The sequence below is a fragment of the Heptranchias perlo genome, chromosome 10, assembly GCF_035084215.1.
Source record: "Heptranchias perlo isolate sHepPer1 chromosome 10, sHepPer1.hap1, whole genome shotgun sequence".
In the NCBI taxonomy this organism is placed as follows: Eukaryota; Metazoa; Chordata; class Chondrichthyes; order Hexanchiformes; family Hexanchidae; genus Heptranchias; species Heptranchias perlo.
The window spans coordinates 31,791,583-31,809,944 of record NC_090334.1 but is presented as its reverse complement, the minus strand read 5'-3'; the positions used below and the strand labels follow the sequence as shown (position 1 = coordinate 31,809,944).

Sequence of the window (18,362 nt, the reverse complement as noted above, 5' to 3'; positions counted from 1 at the left end):
TCCCCTGGATTCCAGGATCGCTCTCAAACCCTGGAACCCACTTGTCCAGTCCTCCCTCACTCAAGGAGACACTTCTAATGCTACACCCTAGGACCACCTCTCTCCCAGTGCTTCCAGACCCCAGCATGGCCCCCCCACCCCCAGGACTGTCAAAATCAGTAGTCCTCTCCAACACTCAGACAACTCCTCCATACACCAGCACCCTCCGCAGTACTCATCTGTGACCCTTCACCTCCAGTGCTGACGAACCCAGGTACCTCCCCCTATTCGCCCAGACCCAGTATGCAGCCCTACCCCCATATAGTGTCCCAGACCCCAGGGAGCACCCAGTGAACCAAATTCCACATTCAGTGCAACCAAACCAGAAATTAATCCATTGTACTGCCACGTCCAAACATCGCTCCCAATCCGACCAATGCCCTACAACTCCCATGACTGCTGTTAAACCCCATACGCCTACCTCCAATCTGCAAATGCTTCCTATCATCTTCCTGTGTGTCCTGGGAATTCCTAAGAGATAAAAATTATATCCATAGCTGAAGTAATATACAAGAATAATCAAAGCCACGGATTTTGTTTTCATGGAAAAATGAAGAGAATTCCAAAATCGTCAAAACACCAGGAGGAGATCACATAATAAAAACAGAATTTGATTTATTCAGATACTTTAAATGATTATATATGGTTTTCTACATGGCGTAACATTCCTATTGTAACAAACAGCATAACCTCCGATTCACCGTGAACAGTAAGGAAACCCTCAATTAGAAAAGCAGTAGCCTAGATTTGGATTGGAGTTATTTCAAGAACGTTAGCAAACCAATTATTTTAAATTGGTTACTGTCTCTGCTTAAATAACGACAATCAGAAAATGTAGACCCACACAACCGACATGAATTTGCTGAACATCACACTATTCTTTCACACCAAGTGTCATGCTCAAATTTTTGTCTTGCATTTCAAAAAAGTAAAAAAGAAACTGCAGAAACACAAAATACCTGCAGTCTTTTAATTGACTATTAACTCAACAGCAATTAGACTTGGTAACCTAAAAGGGACACACACCTACACTCCAGCAGGAGACACAGTTTAATTTTCCTGTCCTTATCAAACAGCTTGTAAGTAGAGCTACAGAAGATTTGCTAGTATATTATAAAAATGGTAAGTCCGGCATGTATTTCTTGTCTGACACACTTCAAGTATCACCCTTAAATAAAATTGGACATTGGACAAAGAAGCCAAAATAATTCAAAAGCAAAATACTGCGGATGCTGGAAATCTGACGAACGGTCTTCGACCTGAAACGTTAACTGTTTCTTTCTCCACAGATGCTGCCTGACTTGCTGAGCTTCTCCAGCATTTTCTGTTTATAAGCCAAAATTATTCTAACTTTTGAGTGACCTTACCAATAATTCTAAGTGAAGAGGGAAAAAAAAAGCAAAGTTGTGACCTATAGCCTGAAAATCAATTAAACTCTGACCGTACACTGTGTTTACTTAATTAGCAATTAAGTTTTCTGGCCTTAAAGGGGCACCGTTTGATCTTAGCAGCAGAATAAAACATACTGCATTACATGGTCCTTATGATGTAGCAGCACCACCTGACTTGCCATAAGCAACGTCACAGGAGATTTACGACTATTATAAATAGAATATATGTGGTCACGATTCCTCAGTCACACTTCAGGCATCACACTGTGCATTAGCAATTTGTATGCAAATTTCGCACCTCTGATGGGAATATGAAGTTTCAGCCAGAGAGTGCCACATCCGAATTCTACGATCAAAGAAAATCCACCAAGGAGCGAGAAAATGAACCACAATGTTTTTGTAGAAACCTTGAATTTGTCAATTTTCTTATTCACAAACTCATATGCAGGTTCAAACTAAAGTTTGTAAACATAAAAAATGAAACTTAGCTATAAAAGTGTCTTTCATGCTTTTTAATAACTTCATGTTTTTTTTAAACTCAGGAGCTCAACCTCTCTCAAAAGCTTGGGGATGGAGTTGATATTTTTCTCCGACTTTGTCAGCTAAACCTATGCCTGAAATTGCCAGTAGGCCAGAGTCCAAGCATGTGCAGTGTTGAGAAATTCCAGCATGCATCCATACAATTCTCAGTGCAACAACTGGAAAAGTGTTTTTACTCAGGCTATAACAATATTCATAAGTTTGTTTTTCCACCAAACGAATTCAAAACAAATTGGAACATGAATTTTGAAGTAACGTTTTCCTGCAAAACAATCAAGTGCTTATTTAAACAAGGCTCACACACACAGGAGAATGCTTACAGTGCCTGTGCTTTATTATGTTTGTACTAGAGCTGAAAACAATATTTGCTCAAAGATTTTTCACTGCAAAACTCAAAACATGTCTTTCTTCAGGCTAGAATACTATGAGTTTGCTTTTCCAGATGATTCAAAGACAAACAGTACAGCTACAACACTGGCATCGACCCAACAATGTGGAAAATTGCCCAGGTATGTCCTGTCCACAAAAAGCAGGACAAATCCAATCCGGCCAATTACCGCCCCATCAGTCTACTCTCAATCATCAGCAAAGTGATGAAAGGTGTCGTCGACAGTGCTATCAAGCGGCACTTACTCACCGATGCTCAGTATGGGTTCCGCCAGGACCACTCGGCTCCAGACCTCATTACAGCCTTGGTCCAAACATGGAAAAAGAGCTGAATTCCAGAGGTGAGGTGAGAGTGACTGCCCTTGACATCAAGGCAGCATTTGACCGAGTGTGGCACCAAGGAGCCCTAGTAAAATTGAAGTCAATGGGAATCAGAGGGAAAAAGCTCCAGTGGCTGGAGTCATACCTAGCACAAAGGAAGATGGTAGTGGTTGCTGGAGGCCAATCATCTCAGCCCCAGGACATTGCTGCAGGAGTTCCTCAAGGCAGTGTCTTAGGCCCAACCATCTTCAGCTGCTTCATCATAAGGTCAGAAATGGGGATGTTCGCTGATGATTGCACAGTGTTCAGTTCCATTCGCAACCCCTCAGATAATGAAGCAGTCCATGCCCGCATGCAGCAAGACTTGGACAACATCCAGGCTTGGGCTGATAAGTGGCAAGTAACATTCGTGCCAGACAAGTGCCAGGCAATGTCCATCTCCAACAAGAGAGAGTCTAACCACCTCCCCATGACATTCAACGGCATTACAATCACCAAATGCCCCACCATCAACATCATGGGGGTCAACATTGACCAGAAACTTAACTGGACCAGCCACATAAATACTGTGGCTACAAGAGCAGGTCAGAGGCTGTGTATTCTGCGGCGAGTGACTCATCTCCCGACTCCCCAAAGCCTTTCCACCATCTACAAGGCACAAGTCAGGAGTGTGATGGAATACTCTCCACTTGCCATAGTCTACCATACATAATGGATGAGAGCAGCTCCAACAACACTCGAGAAGCTTGACACCATCCAGGACAAAGCAGACCGCTTGATTGGCAACCGATCCACCACCCTAAACATTCACTCCCTTCACCACTGGTGCACAGTGGCTGCAGTGTGTACCATCCACAGGATGCACTGCAGCAACTCGCCAAGGCTTCTTCGACAGCACCTCCCAAACCCGCGACCTCTACCACCTAGAAGGACAAGGGCAGCAGGCACATGGGAACACCACCACCTGCACGTTCCCCTCCAAGTCACACACCATTCCGACTTGGAAATATATCGCCGTTCCTTCATCGTCGCTGGGTCAAAATCCTGGACCTCCCTTCCTTACAGCACTGTGGGAGAACCTTCACCACACTGACTGGTTAAAGAAGGCGGCTCACCACCACCTTCTCAAGGGCAATTAGGGATGGGCAATAAATGCTGGCCTCGCCATGGACGCCCACATCCCATGAACAAATAAAAAAAACTGGGAGATGAACTTCAGAATCTTTCAAGATTAAGTTTCACAGACAAACTATCAATGAGAGGGAGAAATTAGCTCAGAGAAAGGAGGTAGATGATTACGACACCTGTGTTTTTTTTAAAAAATGATTGTTTGCAAAAGCAGTTGTAGTAGGGAAGAAAAACTAATTCTTTTCCAGAAACCAAAAATTACTCGGTTCCTTGTCTGTGGGTAAAACGCTTAATTATTTCACTCAAGATATGCATTTCCATACCTAAGGGCCCCTTATGCCACATCCAAATAAACCATAGTCTACCATACATAATATGGTAAGTTAGATGACAAACTGTTTTATAATATGATTAGAACCACGTACCATGCCCCTTAGATGGAGCCATGTTTAAAGTGGCCTGTCTCTTTAAGGCCATGAAATCTTAGTGGTAAATAAGCACACACCAGTCATCAATTAATTTGAGGGTTGGTGAGAGGAGTTTACAGATTGAAATGGGCTTGCAAACTACCAGCTAAACACCTTGCATTTAATGCAGAAAAATTTCCCAAGGCACGTCACAGAAGCATAATCAGATAAAAATCAACACCAAACCAAAGAATGAGATATTCAGAGATGACTAAAAACTTGGTCAAAGAGGTGGGTTTTAATGAGGGTTGTAAAAAGAGGAGCGGGTGGAAGAGAGGTGGAGTTCTTTAGTGAGGGAATTGCAGAGGTTAGGGCCTAGACAACTGAAGGCACTACCGCCAATGGTGGGGCAAAGGGAGTGGGAGATGCACAAGGGGCCAGAGATGGAGCACCTCCAACATTACAACACTCCCTCAGTACTGCGCTAGAGTGCCAGTCTAGATTTTGTGATCAAGTCCCTGGTGTGGGACTTGAATTAGAGCTAGGTCAGTGCTGTGGCAGGGGCAGAAAACCAATTGGAGAGATTTAAACTTGGCGTTGCGATAAAGACAGGCACGGGTTTGGGAGACAATGATATGTTCAAAACTTTCAGAAGTTTGTAGGACTGGAGGAGGTTACAGACATAGGGAAGGGTTAGGCCACGAAGTGATCAGAATATGAGGATGAGAATTTTAAATTTGAGGTGTTGGGGACCGAGAACCAATGTAGGTTAGTGAGTACAGGTTTAATGGGTGAGCCCTTGGTGCAAGATACAACACGGCGCATGGAATTTTGGATGAGCTGAAGTTTATGGAGGATGAAGGATGGGAGGCCGACCACGAGAGCTCTGGAATAATGCTTTACTACAAAGTATATTTATATAGCGCCTTTAACGTAGTAAAACATCCCAAGGCATTTCACAGGAGCGTTACCAAACAAAATTTGACACATAAGGAGATATTAGGACAGGTGACTAAAAGCTTTTGGTCAAAGAGGTAGATTTTAAGAGAGGGGTAGGGAGGCGGAGAGGTTTATGGAGAGAATTCCAGGGCTTTGGGCCTAGGCAGCTGAAGGCACGGCTGCCAATGGTGGAGCAATTAAAATTAGAAATGCGCAAGAGGCCAGAGTTGGAGGAGCGCAGAGATCTCGTTATAGGGCTGGAGGAGGTCAGAGATAGGGAGGGGCGAGGCCATGGAGGGATTTGAAAACAAGGACGGGAATTTTAAAATTGAGGCATTGCCGGACCGGGAGCCAATGTAGGTCACCGAGGGGTTATGGGTGAACGGGACTTGATGCGAGTTTCGGATGAGCGCCAGTTTATGGAGGGTGGAAGACGGGAGGCCGGCCAGGACAGCATTGGAATAGTCAAGTCTAGAGGTAACAAAGCATGAATGAGGGTTTCAGCAGCAGATGAGCTGAGGCAGGGTCGGAGACAGGCGGTGTTACGGAGGTGGAAGTAGGCGGTCTTGGTGATGGCGCAGATATGTGGTTGGAAGCTCATCTCAGAGTCAAATAGGATGCCGCGGTTGCGAACGGTCTGATTCAGTCTCAGTGGCCAGGGAGAGAGATGCAGCCAATGTAATAATTTTGAAGTGTAGTCACAATTGTAATGTAAGAAACGCGGCAGCCAATTTGCACAGAGCAAGGTCCCATAAATAGCAATGTGATAATGAACAGATAATCTGCTTTCGTGCTGTTAGTTGAGGTATAAACGTTGGCCAGGGAATCAGGGAGAACTCCCCTGCTTTTCTTCAAAATAGTACAGTGGGATCTTTCACGTCCACCTGAGAGGGCAGACGGGGCCTCGGTTTAACATCTTATCCGACAGCACCTCCAACATTACAACACTCCCTCAGTACTGCGCTAGAGTGCCAGTCTAGATTTTGTGATCAAGTCCCTGGTGTGGGACTTGAATTAGAGCTATGTCAGTGCTGTGGCAGGGGCAGAAAACCGATTGGAGAGATTTAAACTTGGCGTTGCGATAAAGACAGGCACGGATTTGGGAGACAATGATATGTTCAAGGACTATGAAGAGAAAATGGAGGCTGGAGATCAGACAGTAGTTTGCAAGGACAGAGGGGTCAAGGATGGGCATTTGAGGAGAGGGGGTAATGTCGTCAATTTTCGAAAGGTTGTGGAACAATACCCAAAGAAGGAAACCATATACAATCTTAGCTAGCATAGGCACTAGGAAGGAAAGTTAAATGGTCAGCAGTTTACTGAAAATGGGGCCATGAGAGCAGGAGGTGGATCTCATGGACAAGATGAGCTCAGAGAGGGCATGAGGGGAGATAGAGAAGAAACGAGAAAGACATGGATGGGTTCAGGGCTAGGGCAGGGAGGGTCCTTGGTGGGCAAGGGGAAGGGGGAGGATGAGACAGAGGCAACTAAAGAGATGGTCTCAATCTTAGTGACAAAGATGTCCCTGAGTTCCTTGTACTTGTTGTAGGTAAGGATGGAGACGACAGGGAGAGGTGTTTAAGGAGATAGTTGGTAGTGGAGAAAAGAAGTCGAGCTTTATCTTTGCTTTCCAGGATGACGCTGGAGTAGTGAGCACCAGGTTAGCATGAAATGACTGCTATCCATTCCTAGTTTTAATACTTGTGACATCTAAAATATGATAACACTCTCAATTTGTTTTTCTAAAATTGTGGCTGAGGAGGTGGTTGTGGCCATGTTGGTGTTGCATAGCAGCTGCTATGGAGGGAGCAGAATAAACAGATAAAATGGGAGGGGGAGAGAGGGAAAAATTCAGAAAGGGAGAAGACAGCAGGTCCTAGAGAAAGTGAAAGCGACAGGTAGAGTGTGCGGGGTATGCAGGAAGAAAGGAGAAGCAGATAGGAAAGTTGAAATATATTTGCTATATGTAAACAGTTTCTTTTACCTGTGTGTGGTCAGCTGGCTAAAAAGGGATAAAAACGGCAACCAAAAGGGTTTAGAAATAATATTGAGTCACTCAAATTATTTTTTATCCAAATCCTTGCGACTACCAACGTTTTCCCTTCAGCCAGCCAACTGCACACAGGTTAAAAAATATACACTTTACATGTATCTAAGTCAGAATGCAGATGAAATGCCAGGCTTTCTTTCTCTCTTTTTAAACATGATTGCTAAGGTTATGTCTCAAGTTCTAGGCTATAGATATTCTGACTCCTGTATTGAAGTATTTTCTGTGTTTGGGAGAGTTTTGGTATATTCAAAATGGTTGGCTTTATTTTAAGAGATTTTTTTTAAAGGGAATTTGAATATGAGCCATTCAGCTGCAAAACATTTACCTTCAATTAAGTTTGACGTCATTGACAGGAAATGTGCACTCGTGTACCATTTTTATTATAATACTAGTTGATCTCCCATGGAATCAAGATCATGTGTAGTCGAGGTGAAGCGGGATTAAAGGGCAAGGAATAACTAGACCAAGGTGCGCATCTGTAATTCAGTCCCCAAATCAAATATTATATTCTTATTTTGTATAATATTTTGACTTTATAGTTAAATAGCATTACTTATAGCAATTTGGGAAGCAAAGTAGCATTGGTTGGAACATTGGAGTTTCTCTGCTGTGCAGACTGAAGATCTGAGATACACAAAACTGAGGCGTTATTTTATTACTGCTTAAGGGTCTAATTACAGCATGACAAATTTACATAGGCAGTTTCCATTATAAATGTGTACATAGAAATTTGTACTGGAAAAAAATTGACAACAGGAAGTAAGGTTTTGTAGACACTAATGCACAGATGTACGATTGTTGATATATTATTGTTAAGGGATCTCCTGTGGCCTTGATTATTTTCAGTTCGAGGTTATGCTGTTCAGGTAGGGCTGCTGGGGAGTGGAAGTGTGGGAGCGATGGACAAACAACAGTGAAAGAATTGAGAAAAGCGTGTAAAAGGTCTGTTTAGGGTCAATGAAATTGTTTCTTACAAAATAAATATAGGGGGAAATTTTAACTCAGTTAAAATGGAGTGGGCGAAATACCCACTTCGTTCCCACTCAGCTGGGATTTTTACCGACCTGATTTTTTGGGCACGAGTCAGGAAGGAAGTGGGCCGTCCGCAGCGGCCGCTCCAACAGCAACAACCTGGTCAGAGCAACAAAGATCCTGGAATGCAAGTTCAAAACAGGATTGCTCCTCCAGACCCTACAAAATAAGCATAGGCCTCCCACCCCGAACCTCTGGCATAAATAGTTGTTCTCTGAAGGAAAAATAAAAATTGAACTGAATACTTAACTCAACATTTTAATTTAATTCCTTAGTATAAAAAGGTGAAGAAATTATATTCCTCTCTCCATTGCTCATGTCTGGTTATTCATACATTTTGTGCTTATTTGAGAATACACTCAGTGGACATTGTAGTTCCACAGGGGAAGGTGAAAACTACGACTTACATCATGGATTGTTTTCTCTCAAATAGAATTTGTCTCCACGAGAGCCACAATTCTCCAGTGCCTTCTAACTGGCTGCCATCCGATACGGATCATTCTGGTGTACTCATATTTGAGGAAAACCATAGAAGTTTACAGCAACAAAGCAGATCATTCAGGTCAAGTGTGTCTGCATTGGCTCTTTACTAAAGTGATCAAAAATTAATTCCATTGCCCTGCGTTCCTCCCATAGGTCTGTATTTCTGCTTCAAATATTCATCCAATTTTTGCTTAAAAGATACAATGGTCTCTCCCTCAACCACTCTGAGGCAAGCATTCCATGCTCCAACAACCCTCTGCGTAAAGAAATATCTCCTAACTTTTCTCCTCACTGTTGTAGTGACAGCTTGAAATTGATGATCCCTTGTTCCTGACTCCCCAGAGGAAATAGCCCTTTTCTATTCACTATCAAAACTCTTCATAAATTTTAAAAACCTCAAATTTAAATCTCTTCTTAGAACTCTGCTCCAGTGGAAATAGTCTCAGTATCTCAAGTCTCTCCTCACAACTATAGTTTCCCATCCCTGGTATCATCCTGATGAATCTACACTATACTACGCCTTTAATGGCCTTTGTGTAATGACACACCTAAAACTGCCCACAATGCTATGTGACCTAACCAATGTTTTGTGCAAATTTATTATTTTTCGTCTTGTACTCACTCTTATGCCCCTATTTATAAAATCCAAAATGTACTTACAGCACAGGTTTTACATAGGCAGTTTCCATTATAAATATAGACATAGGAATTTATAATATAAAATGCTGACGGGAAGTGTACACGGATAGAAGATTTTTAACATACTATAGATCGTAATAATGTGGAAGATCCAAACTAAAAATGCACAATTTTCATGGTACTGACAGGGTTAGTCTACCTTACTCATGGCTTTCATCAAATCTAAAAGAAATATTCCCTCCTCTCCAAAACTAGCCAATTCATGCTGGGGTACAATTCCATGGATGTCAGTCATCCTATGGTAACTTGCCCAAGTGGCCATTTTTCTTGTATGAGTCTAAACTGTGAGCGTTGCAGGTTATTTAAGCACAGAAGGCATCACAGTCCGCTTGATCCTATCCTTGCCTCACCTGACAATTTCTAGCAAGGGGCACAGGTCACTGTATAATGATTAGGTGGAGGAATCCTAGTTGATTTCCCTGGCAAAGGGGAGTTAAGGCTAATCGTAGCACATCAACCATTAGTGGTTCAGATCAGCTAACTCATAAGAAATAGGTGCAGTAGGAGGCCATACGGCCCCTCGATCGTGCTCCGCCATTCAATAAGATCATGGCTAACCTTCGACCTCAACTTCACTTTGCCACCTGATCCCCGTATTCCTTGATTCCCTTAGAGTCCAAAAATCTATCGATCTTCGACTTGAATATACTTAACGACTGAGCATTCACAGCCCTCCGGGGTAGAGAATTCTATATAATCACAACCCTCAGTGAAGAAATTCCTCCTCATCTCACTCCTAAATGTCTGACCTCTTATCCTGAGATTATGCCCCCTAGGGGAACAGCCTCTCAGCATCTACCCTGTTGAGCCCTTTTAGAATCTTATATGTTTCAATGAGATCACCTCTCATTCTTCTAAACTCCAGAGTATAGGCCCATTCTACTTAATCTCCCCTCATAGGAAACCCTCTCATCCCAGGAGACTCACCAGGGACTGGCAATCAAACCTGGGATCCTTTGGTCTGAAGCACCCAGTCACACAATTCTTTTGAGCAACTGAGCTACTGGGGGGAAGTTAACCAATTAATTTTAATCATTCGTTCATACAAACAAACAAAAACAAGCAAGCAAGCAAAGTGAGGTAAAAATGGTTTCAACTTACTAAACAATAGTAATGAAGAGTTATCCCACAATCATAGGTTTTCTTGTCGCCATATTTTTCAGGGCAGTCATCACTCCGTCGACAAAATGCACAGGCTACAAGAACAAACAAAATGCACATGGATCATCTTGAACTAAAATGTGAACGACTGCTTTTGGAATCTGAACATTTATACAAAGACCTGGGTGCCCAATGCCTGAAAAGGTTTCAAAATCAGATGGGAAGTGGCACTTAGGGATCAGGTGCAATAGCAGCAATATTATTTTAGAAGAATTTTTTTCCTGTCTGACTCTGTTAAAAGAGGTTTATACGGAGGTCAGTCTTAAATCACTATAATTTAGGGCAGCTTCGCTTTCAATGAGGGGAGCTCTATGGGTAAGCAGTATGGGTAAGTTAACTTTCTATTTGTATTACAAGTGCCTCTCTCTCTCAACCTGTAGTGGTGACAGAACACAAAGATATTACTGTCGTGTATCAGGCCATGTGCAATGTTCACTCTAATATGCTGGGTCTGATACATTGTACCTAGGCTTATGAAGTGTTACTTTCCACTAAGAATGTGGGTAAGTAGCTCTAAGACTGTAGAATGGAATTAGCAATCAACTATACTTGTAAAGTTAGCAGGACACACGCTTTCAACTCTGTGATATGAGTGTCCCTATAGGAAGGACAACAATGTAAACAAGATTTGTGTGCTTGCGTACTTCCTAGTGGCTAGTTCAGAGTAGCAAAAACATAAATTTACCCTCAACTTTGTCAGCTTTTTAAATGCAAAATAAAAATCAGCTGAGATCATAAAGCATATAGGGATGGCCTGAACATCACCAGAGCTCCCCTGATGGGTCAGAGATTATCCAACAAGGAGCATGAACAGTCACTTCTGGGAAGGTCCCACATTCAATCCCTGGCCTTTGCTGAGCCATCTGATGTGAGCCATAGTGGCAGTGGGGGCATTATTGTTGACCTTAGCGCCTCTGGGTTAAGAAAAATCAGCATGCGTCTTGCTCCTGGTCACTATCCACTGAAAGTTATCATTCGTGGATGTCAGGCTTGGCTAGATTGGAACAAAAACAGAAAATACTGGAATACTCAGCAAGTCAGGCGCTGTGGAGAAAAGTGAGAGAAGTAAACTTTTAAGGCCTTCACCAAAACCAGAAAATATATGCCTGAAAAATCAACTTTTCACTCCTGTCCACAGGTGCTGTGCCTGACTTGCTGAGTGTTTCCGGCGTTTTCTGCTTTTGTTTCTTATTCCAGCATCTGCAGTATTTTGTTTTATTGGGCTAGATTGAGCTGGCCTGTGATACGCAGTAAGTTCAAATAATTTGTCAGCATTCATGGTCAGGACCTACACAGGAACAATCAATTAGGAGAGGTACTGAAGGGTGAATGGCACCTTGTGTGAGCACCCCTGCAGGAAAATATTTAAGGAAATTAGTGTTTGAGCTGTGCTCACGTATTTCCTGGTGGCTAATTCAGAGCAGCAAAAACACAAATTTGCCCTTAAACCATAGCCAAAAAGTAGATATTTTCAGAAGAGGAAAGGGAGAAAACTGGTGAGAAAATATCTTTTAAAAAATAACAAACGACCCTAATCAAAATCACAAATTACATCCTCTGTGACTGTGACCATGGTGCACTATCCATTCGAGTTCTTCTCTACAGCCTTTAAGGCGACGGACCACACCATCCTCCTTCTCCGATGCCTCTCCTCCATTGTGCAACTCAGTGGGTCTGCTCTCACTTTGTTTCACTCTTACTTATTCAATCGTAGCCACAGAATCTCCAGCAATGGCTACTCTTCCCATCCCTGCGTTACTTCTGGAGTTTCCCCCCAACTCCAGGCTCTATCCTTGGCCCCTGCTCTTCCTCATATATATGCTACTCTTGGCAACATAACCAAACACATCGCGCCAGGTTCCATATGTACATTGATGACACCTAGCTCTACCTCTCCACCACATCTCTCAACCCCTCCACTGCCTCCCTGTTGTCAGACTCTAGTCTCAGATAAACCTCAATTTACTCCAATTAAACACAGGGAAGGTTAAAACTAATTGTCTTTTGCCTCCGCCACAAACTCCATACCCTCGCCACTGATTCCATCACCCTCTCCTTCCACTGTCACAGGTTGAATCAGACTGTTCACAACCTCGGCATCCAATGTGACCCCAAGATAAGCTTCTGGCCCCATATTCTCTCCATCACAAAACCTGTCTCTGCTCCACCTCTGTAACATTGCCCGTCTGCATCCAAGCCTTAGCCCATCTGCTGCTGAGACCCTCATCCATGCCATAGACTCTTCCATACTCGACTATTCCAATGCTCTTGTGGCCTGCTTCTCATCTTACAACCTCCATAAACTACTTCATCCAAAAATCTGCTGCCCATTTCATATTAAGCACCAGGCCTTGCTAACCCATCTTAGGACATTTTCTACATTGATGGGGCTACACAAATGCAAGCTATTGTTGTTGTAAATCTGTTATTGTTACAATTGCTGAGACCAGCAGATCTCAACCTGAGCTGGTGGTTTCCAGTTGCACACCTGAAGGCAGCAAGGTCCGTTCCCGTACTATATCCTGCAGCCTCCATGTACATTTCCCACCAATAATATACAATGTCTTTGTGAGCTATTTTTAATATAGCCACGTTTATAGTATAGACATGGTTGTAAACAAGTATGTATTTAGTGCAGGTTGAATGACTTAAGATACCAGAAGCTTTTGATCGTTAAACTCAACCTGCATTCAAATCATATGAATAATGGCACTGTCATGTTTGAACATTGAGTACACACAAGTAGTAGTTGGTTCACATGTGCATGTTGCAGTCCATTGCTAAACAGCAAGGTAAACAGCTGGGGCAGCGGGAAGTGTGGCACCCACATTCAGGTGGTACTAGGCTGCTGTACGTCCAATGACTTGGTAACATGAATGTAATACAAGAAAGCAATAATTCAAATGTGGTCAATAGTACCACTTTTTGTATTCTTGTAAATGCACTCACATCATGGTATGTATTTGGGTTAAAAAGAAAAAAAGCTTCGTAAGAAATGAAACAACAAAATCATGATGATTGTACATAATCCATACAAGCAACCAAGATGCTGCATTTTTGCTAATCATCAGCTAGTACTTAATCTAAATGATGCATTCTGCCGATGAGATGAAATATAGCCTGACCTTGCTGTTCAATATCCTCCACCACCACTGTCTTTCGGATAAATAAATTCACAATGAAGACAGCAGATAAAATATCAACAGTACTCACGAGGATCACAAGGATTAAGAGTTTGTCTCTTCTGCAGCTTCCGTTTTGTCCTCATGGCAAAGTTAAGTGCAGTGTCTGACTTGGACAACTTCCTAGATAAAAGCACATAAAAAAATTGAAATATAAGTAGAGAACAACAAATTGTCTGACTACCCGAATACAAAATTCTCTGTTTTGAGGTTCGACTCATCAGATCTCCTTTTGAGCTGCCACAGGTGACAAATCATCCAGTATGCAAAGTATTCCTGCATACAGATCAATGAGGTGTTGTTTGCCAGTGCCAAAGATTTCCTCACATTTCCTAAGGATGACAAACATCAAAGAGAGAGGATGCTTCACTTGTTCAGAGTGGCTGGATTCCTAAAAGTGCAAGGCCATGTGGTTATACAGGCTCCATGCAACAATGTAATGGCTTTTATGAACAGAAAAGATTCCACGCAGCTTCAACACACAGTGTGCACATGACCATCAGAACATTATACAGACAGATGCCATGGAACCTGGAAGCTGCTACAATCATTAACTCTATGCCAGTTTACAGTTGTACCATTATTTCAAGGTTGTTCCTCTCTCGATTGACAGAAGCTGGGCGACTAAGGGCGTCTCTTCGAACCCTGAAGTAGAGTCTACAGACTGCAAATGAAAGATAATGAAGCACACATCTCTATAAGGAGTCAAACTGAGCACACTATCGGACTACTGGAATAAAGATTCCACTGTCTGGATCGGTCGGGGGGGGGGGGGTGGGGGGGGGGGGGCGGAGGAGGGAGGAAGGAAGAAGAGGGCCGCAGGGAGTCCGTTCTACTGTTCCAAAAAGATTTTGAAAATTATAGTGTCCATGCCCATCTTTCCCACCTCTCCACTTTTGAATCTCTCCAATTGGGTTTCTGCCCTCACCATAGTATCAAAATGATCCTAACTAAAAAGTCACAAATGACATCCTCATTAACAATGGCCAATTATCCGTCCTCATCCTCTCTGCATCCTTTGGCACGGTCAACCACACCACTCTCTTCTGTTGCCCAGCTCACTGGGACTACCCTCGCTTGGTTCCACGCTTACTCATCCAATCATAGCCAGAGCATCTCCAGTAATGGCTATTCTTCCCTACCTCTCACCGTTATCTCCAAGGATCTACCCTGGGTCTCCTCCTTCCATTCTGCCTCTTAGCGACATCAGCTGCAGCCATGGAGTCAGCTTCCACATATAACACCCAGCTCTACCTCTCCACCACCTTGGAGTTGTCAAACTGCTTGACAGACGTCCAGTCTTGGATAAACTGCAATTTCCTCCCGTTAAATATTTGGAAGACGAAACCCATGGTCTTTGGCCGAGCCACAAACACCATACCATGGATATATGTTAATGACCTGGACTTGGGTATACAGGGTGTAATTTCAAAGTTTGCAGATGACGCAAAACTCGGAAATGTAGTAAACAATGTGGAGAATAGTAACAGACTTCAGTAGGTCAGAGACAGACTGGTGAAACGGGCAGACACATGGCAGATGAAATTTAACGCAGGGAAGTGTAAAGTGATACATTTTTTGTAGGAAGAATGACGAGAGTCAATATAAACTAAATGGTACAATTTTAAAGGGAGTGCAGGAAGAGACACACCCAGGGGTGTATGCACACAAATCTTTGAAGGTGGTAGGACAAGTTGAGAAGGCTGTTAAAAAAAAGCATATGGGATCCTCGGTTTTATTAATGGAGGCACAAAGTACAAAAGCAAGGAAGTTGTGCTCAACCTTTAAAAAGAACACTGGTTAGGCCACAGCTGGAATAGTGTGTTCAATTCTGGGCACCACACTTTAGGAAGGATGTCAAAGCCTTAGAGAGTGCAGAAAAGATTTACTATAATGGTACCAGGGATGAGGGACTTCAGTTCTGTGGAGAGACTGGAGAAGCTGGGGTTGTTCTTCATAGAACAGAGACTGTTAAGGGAAGATTTGACAGAGGTGTTCAAAATCATGAACAGTTTTGATAGAGTAAATAAAGAAAAACTGTTTCCAGTGGCAGAAGGGTCGGTAACCAGAGAACACAGATTTAAGGTGGTCGGCAAAAGAGCCAGAGACGACATGAAGAAACCTTTTTTAAAAAAAAAACGCAGCGAGTCGTACGGATTTGGAATACGCTGCCCGAAAGGGTGGTGGAAGCTGATTCAATAGTAACTTTCAAAAGAGAATTGGATAAATACTTGAAAGGAAAAAAATTGATAGGGCTATGGGAAAAGAGCAAGGGAATGGAACTAATTGGACAGCTCTTTCAAAGAGCTGACACAGGCACAACAGGCCGAATGGTCTCATCCTATGCTGTACCATACTACGATTCCATCCCCCTTCCTGACAACTGTCTCATGCTGAACCAGACTGTTCACAACCGTGGACTGAGTTTCTAACCCCATATTCTCTATCACAAACACTGCTTACTTCCACTTCCATAACATGATCCACTTCTGCCCAACCTCAGTCCATCTGCCACTGAAAACCTCATCCATGCCTTTTGTCACCTCGAGATTCGACTGTTCCATTGCTTTCGTGGCTGGTCTCCTATCATACATAGAGTTCAGATCAAAAACTCTGTTGCCCACATCCTATCCTGGACCAAATCAAGTTTACATATCATCTCTGTCTTCATTGACCTACTTGGCTCCCAGTCCCCCAATGCCTCAAATTCAAAATAGTCTTTCTTGTGTTAAAATCCCTTCATGGCCTCGACCCTCACTATCACTGTAACGAGCAGGTGCCTGGCTGATCTTGCACGTTACCTTTAGCAGTACAAGCAGAATTCTACAGCTGCCAGCAGACAGGAAATGCAGGTGCTGCTTTAAGGAATTGCACCCATAAATTTAAGCTTCTACTCCAGAATTTAGGGCAGAACACAATGGACAGACAGATTCAGAATTCCCCCACATTCCTATCGTTTGTTTGATACAATCTGTGCTGGGAATGAAATACCTTTATTTAAAATCAAGGGACCTCAGAAAACTTGGGGAGGACTCTTTTCTGCATCAGGATCACAGAAACCACCTGTGCTACATGGATACTGCCATACCCCCAGTGGAATTTCAGCCCCAGTGTCATCATGCACAAGGCCAAGGAAAGGTTCCCTGCTGATCACTTCCATCCTTGCAAAGTGCTCTGTGTTACTGGACTTTTCTTACTTTAGCATGGTTTGATATTTGCTAGTCAGCTTAAATAATTCTGCAACTTAGTATTCTGAGGTTCCAGTTTGATTTTCAATAATTCATTATTAAGAGTTTATCTAGTGTTTAAAAGCAGAACGTTATTTCCTTATTTACTGATTGGTAAAATTTGACCTGTGCTTTTCTGTTCTGGCATGTCCTACTCTTTTCCAATATCTACCCATATGATTAAAGGTCTTGCTTATATCTAGTCACACATTATACTTGTGGATGGCATATTAAATCGATCTGCAGACATGTCACCCTTTTATGTCTCAAATAAGCAACTTAGCCATACAGATTCACTGAAATGCTGATCACTAAAGATTCTACAGAAACAGAACTTCTTGAAAGGCTGGAATTTCAACCAATGACATTGTACATTTATTTTTTCAAAGTAGTTCCAGCCACTGAATATATAGACACTTATGTTATTTAAGATAAAGACCCATTAAAAAAAAACTTAATTCTACCTATTAAACCATTAAAGTTATCCACAGAGTTCTCTCCTTGGTATTCCACATACCTACAGTACTGTTCTTTTCCAGAGGCCTAACTGTGCATCAGGGAACAAGGAGTCTCTTCTTCCTTAACTTTATCTATGCTTCTTCTCCAGGCCTTTGTTATACATTTCTTTACCTTCTAGCAGCTGTTGACCTGTCTCAAGAGTTTCCTCATCAGCTAGATGGCAGACATCTGTCTCCAGTGTGGTGACAGGACCTACACAAGGCAGCTTGCATCTTGCAAGACACTTTGATATTCTAAATGCCCAAGTTCAATTATCACACACCAGGCTTATTCATGACCAACTGCTGAATTCATGTGAGGGCCTATCATAAGGATGACTCCTTCAGGATACTCAGTGATAGGCTGGCATGAAACAGAACCATCTCTTCCTCATTTTGCCAAATTACACCCCACAGCTTGATTCTGGATCTCAGGTGATCAGAGAAATGAAAAACCTGAAGTCACATTGAATCTGCTGTCAGATATACAGAGCAGGTAAGGACAAAGTCAGGATTGGTGAACTAATTGGAATGTTTTTCTACATTAAAAAGGTACTATATAAATTGTAGCTGTTGTTGTAATTCAATAACTTAATGTGGTATTCCACTGGTGTTAAATTCCACTATATTATTTATGTTTTGGTCTTTCTTTTATAAACATTATTCCATCTTGTAGGCATACTCACCTACTCACATTTTCCCCATCCATGAGCAATGCCAAAGGAGATGGATTAGTATATTTATTAAAGTTAAAAAGATTTCCCAAGATGTCCAAAGCCGACCTTTCTATTTCTACATATTAGAAATGATGTTATTTCTCTGTCTCTATTGCTGTGGTTCCTTTTTTTTGAAATTGTTTTATATTATGCCCTCTCTATA

The 18,362-nt window shown here is 42.4% G+C and overlaps 1 protein-coding gene across 1 annotated transcript in view; it reads right to left on the bottom strand.

Moving 5' to 3' along the window:
* Positions 1-18,362, bottom strand: part of g2e3 (G2/M-phase specific E3 ubiquitin protein ligase) — a 111,927-nt gene that overhangs the window by 78,208 nt on the left and 15,357 nt on the right. The window contains exons 2-3 of the mRNA XM_067991388.1: positions 13,791-13,882; positions 10,518-10,612 (exon numbers count right to left, since the gene is read on the bottom strand). Of these exons, the coding sequence (XP_067847489.1) occupies positions 10,518-10,612; positions 13,791-13,845 (150 nt within the window). The 5' untranslated portion in view covers positions 13,846-13,882. The remainder of the gene's footprint in view (positions 1-10,517; positions 10,613-13,790; positions 13,883-18,362) is intronic.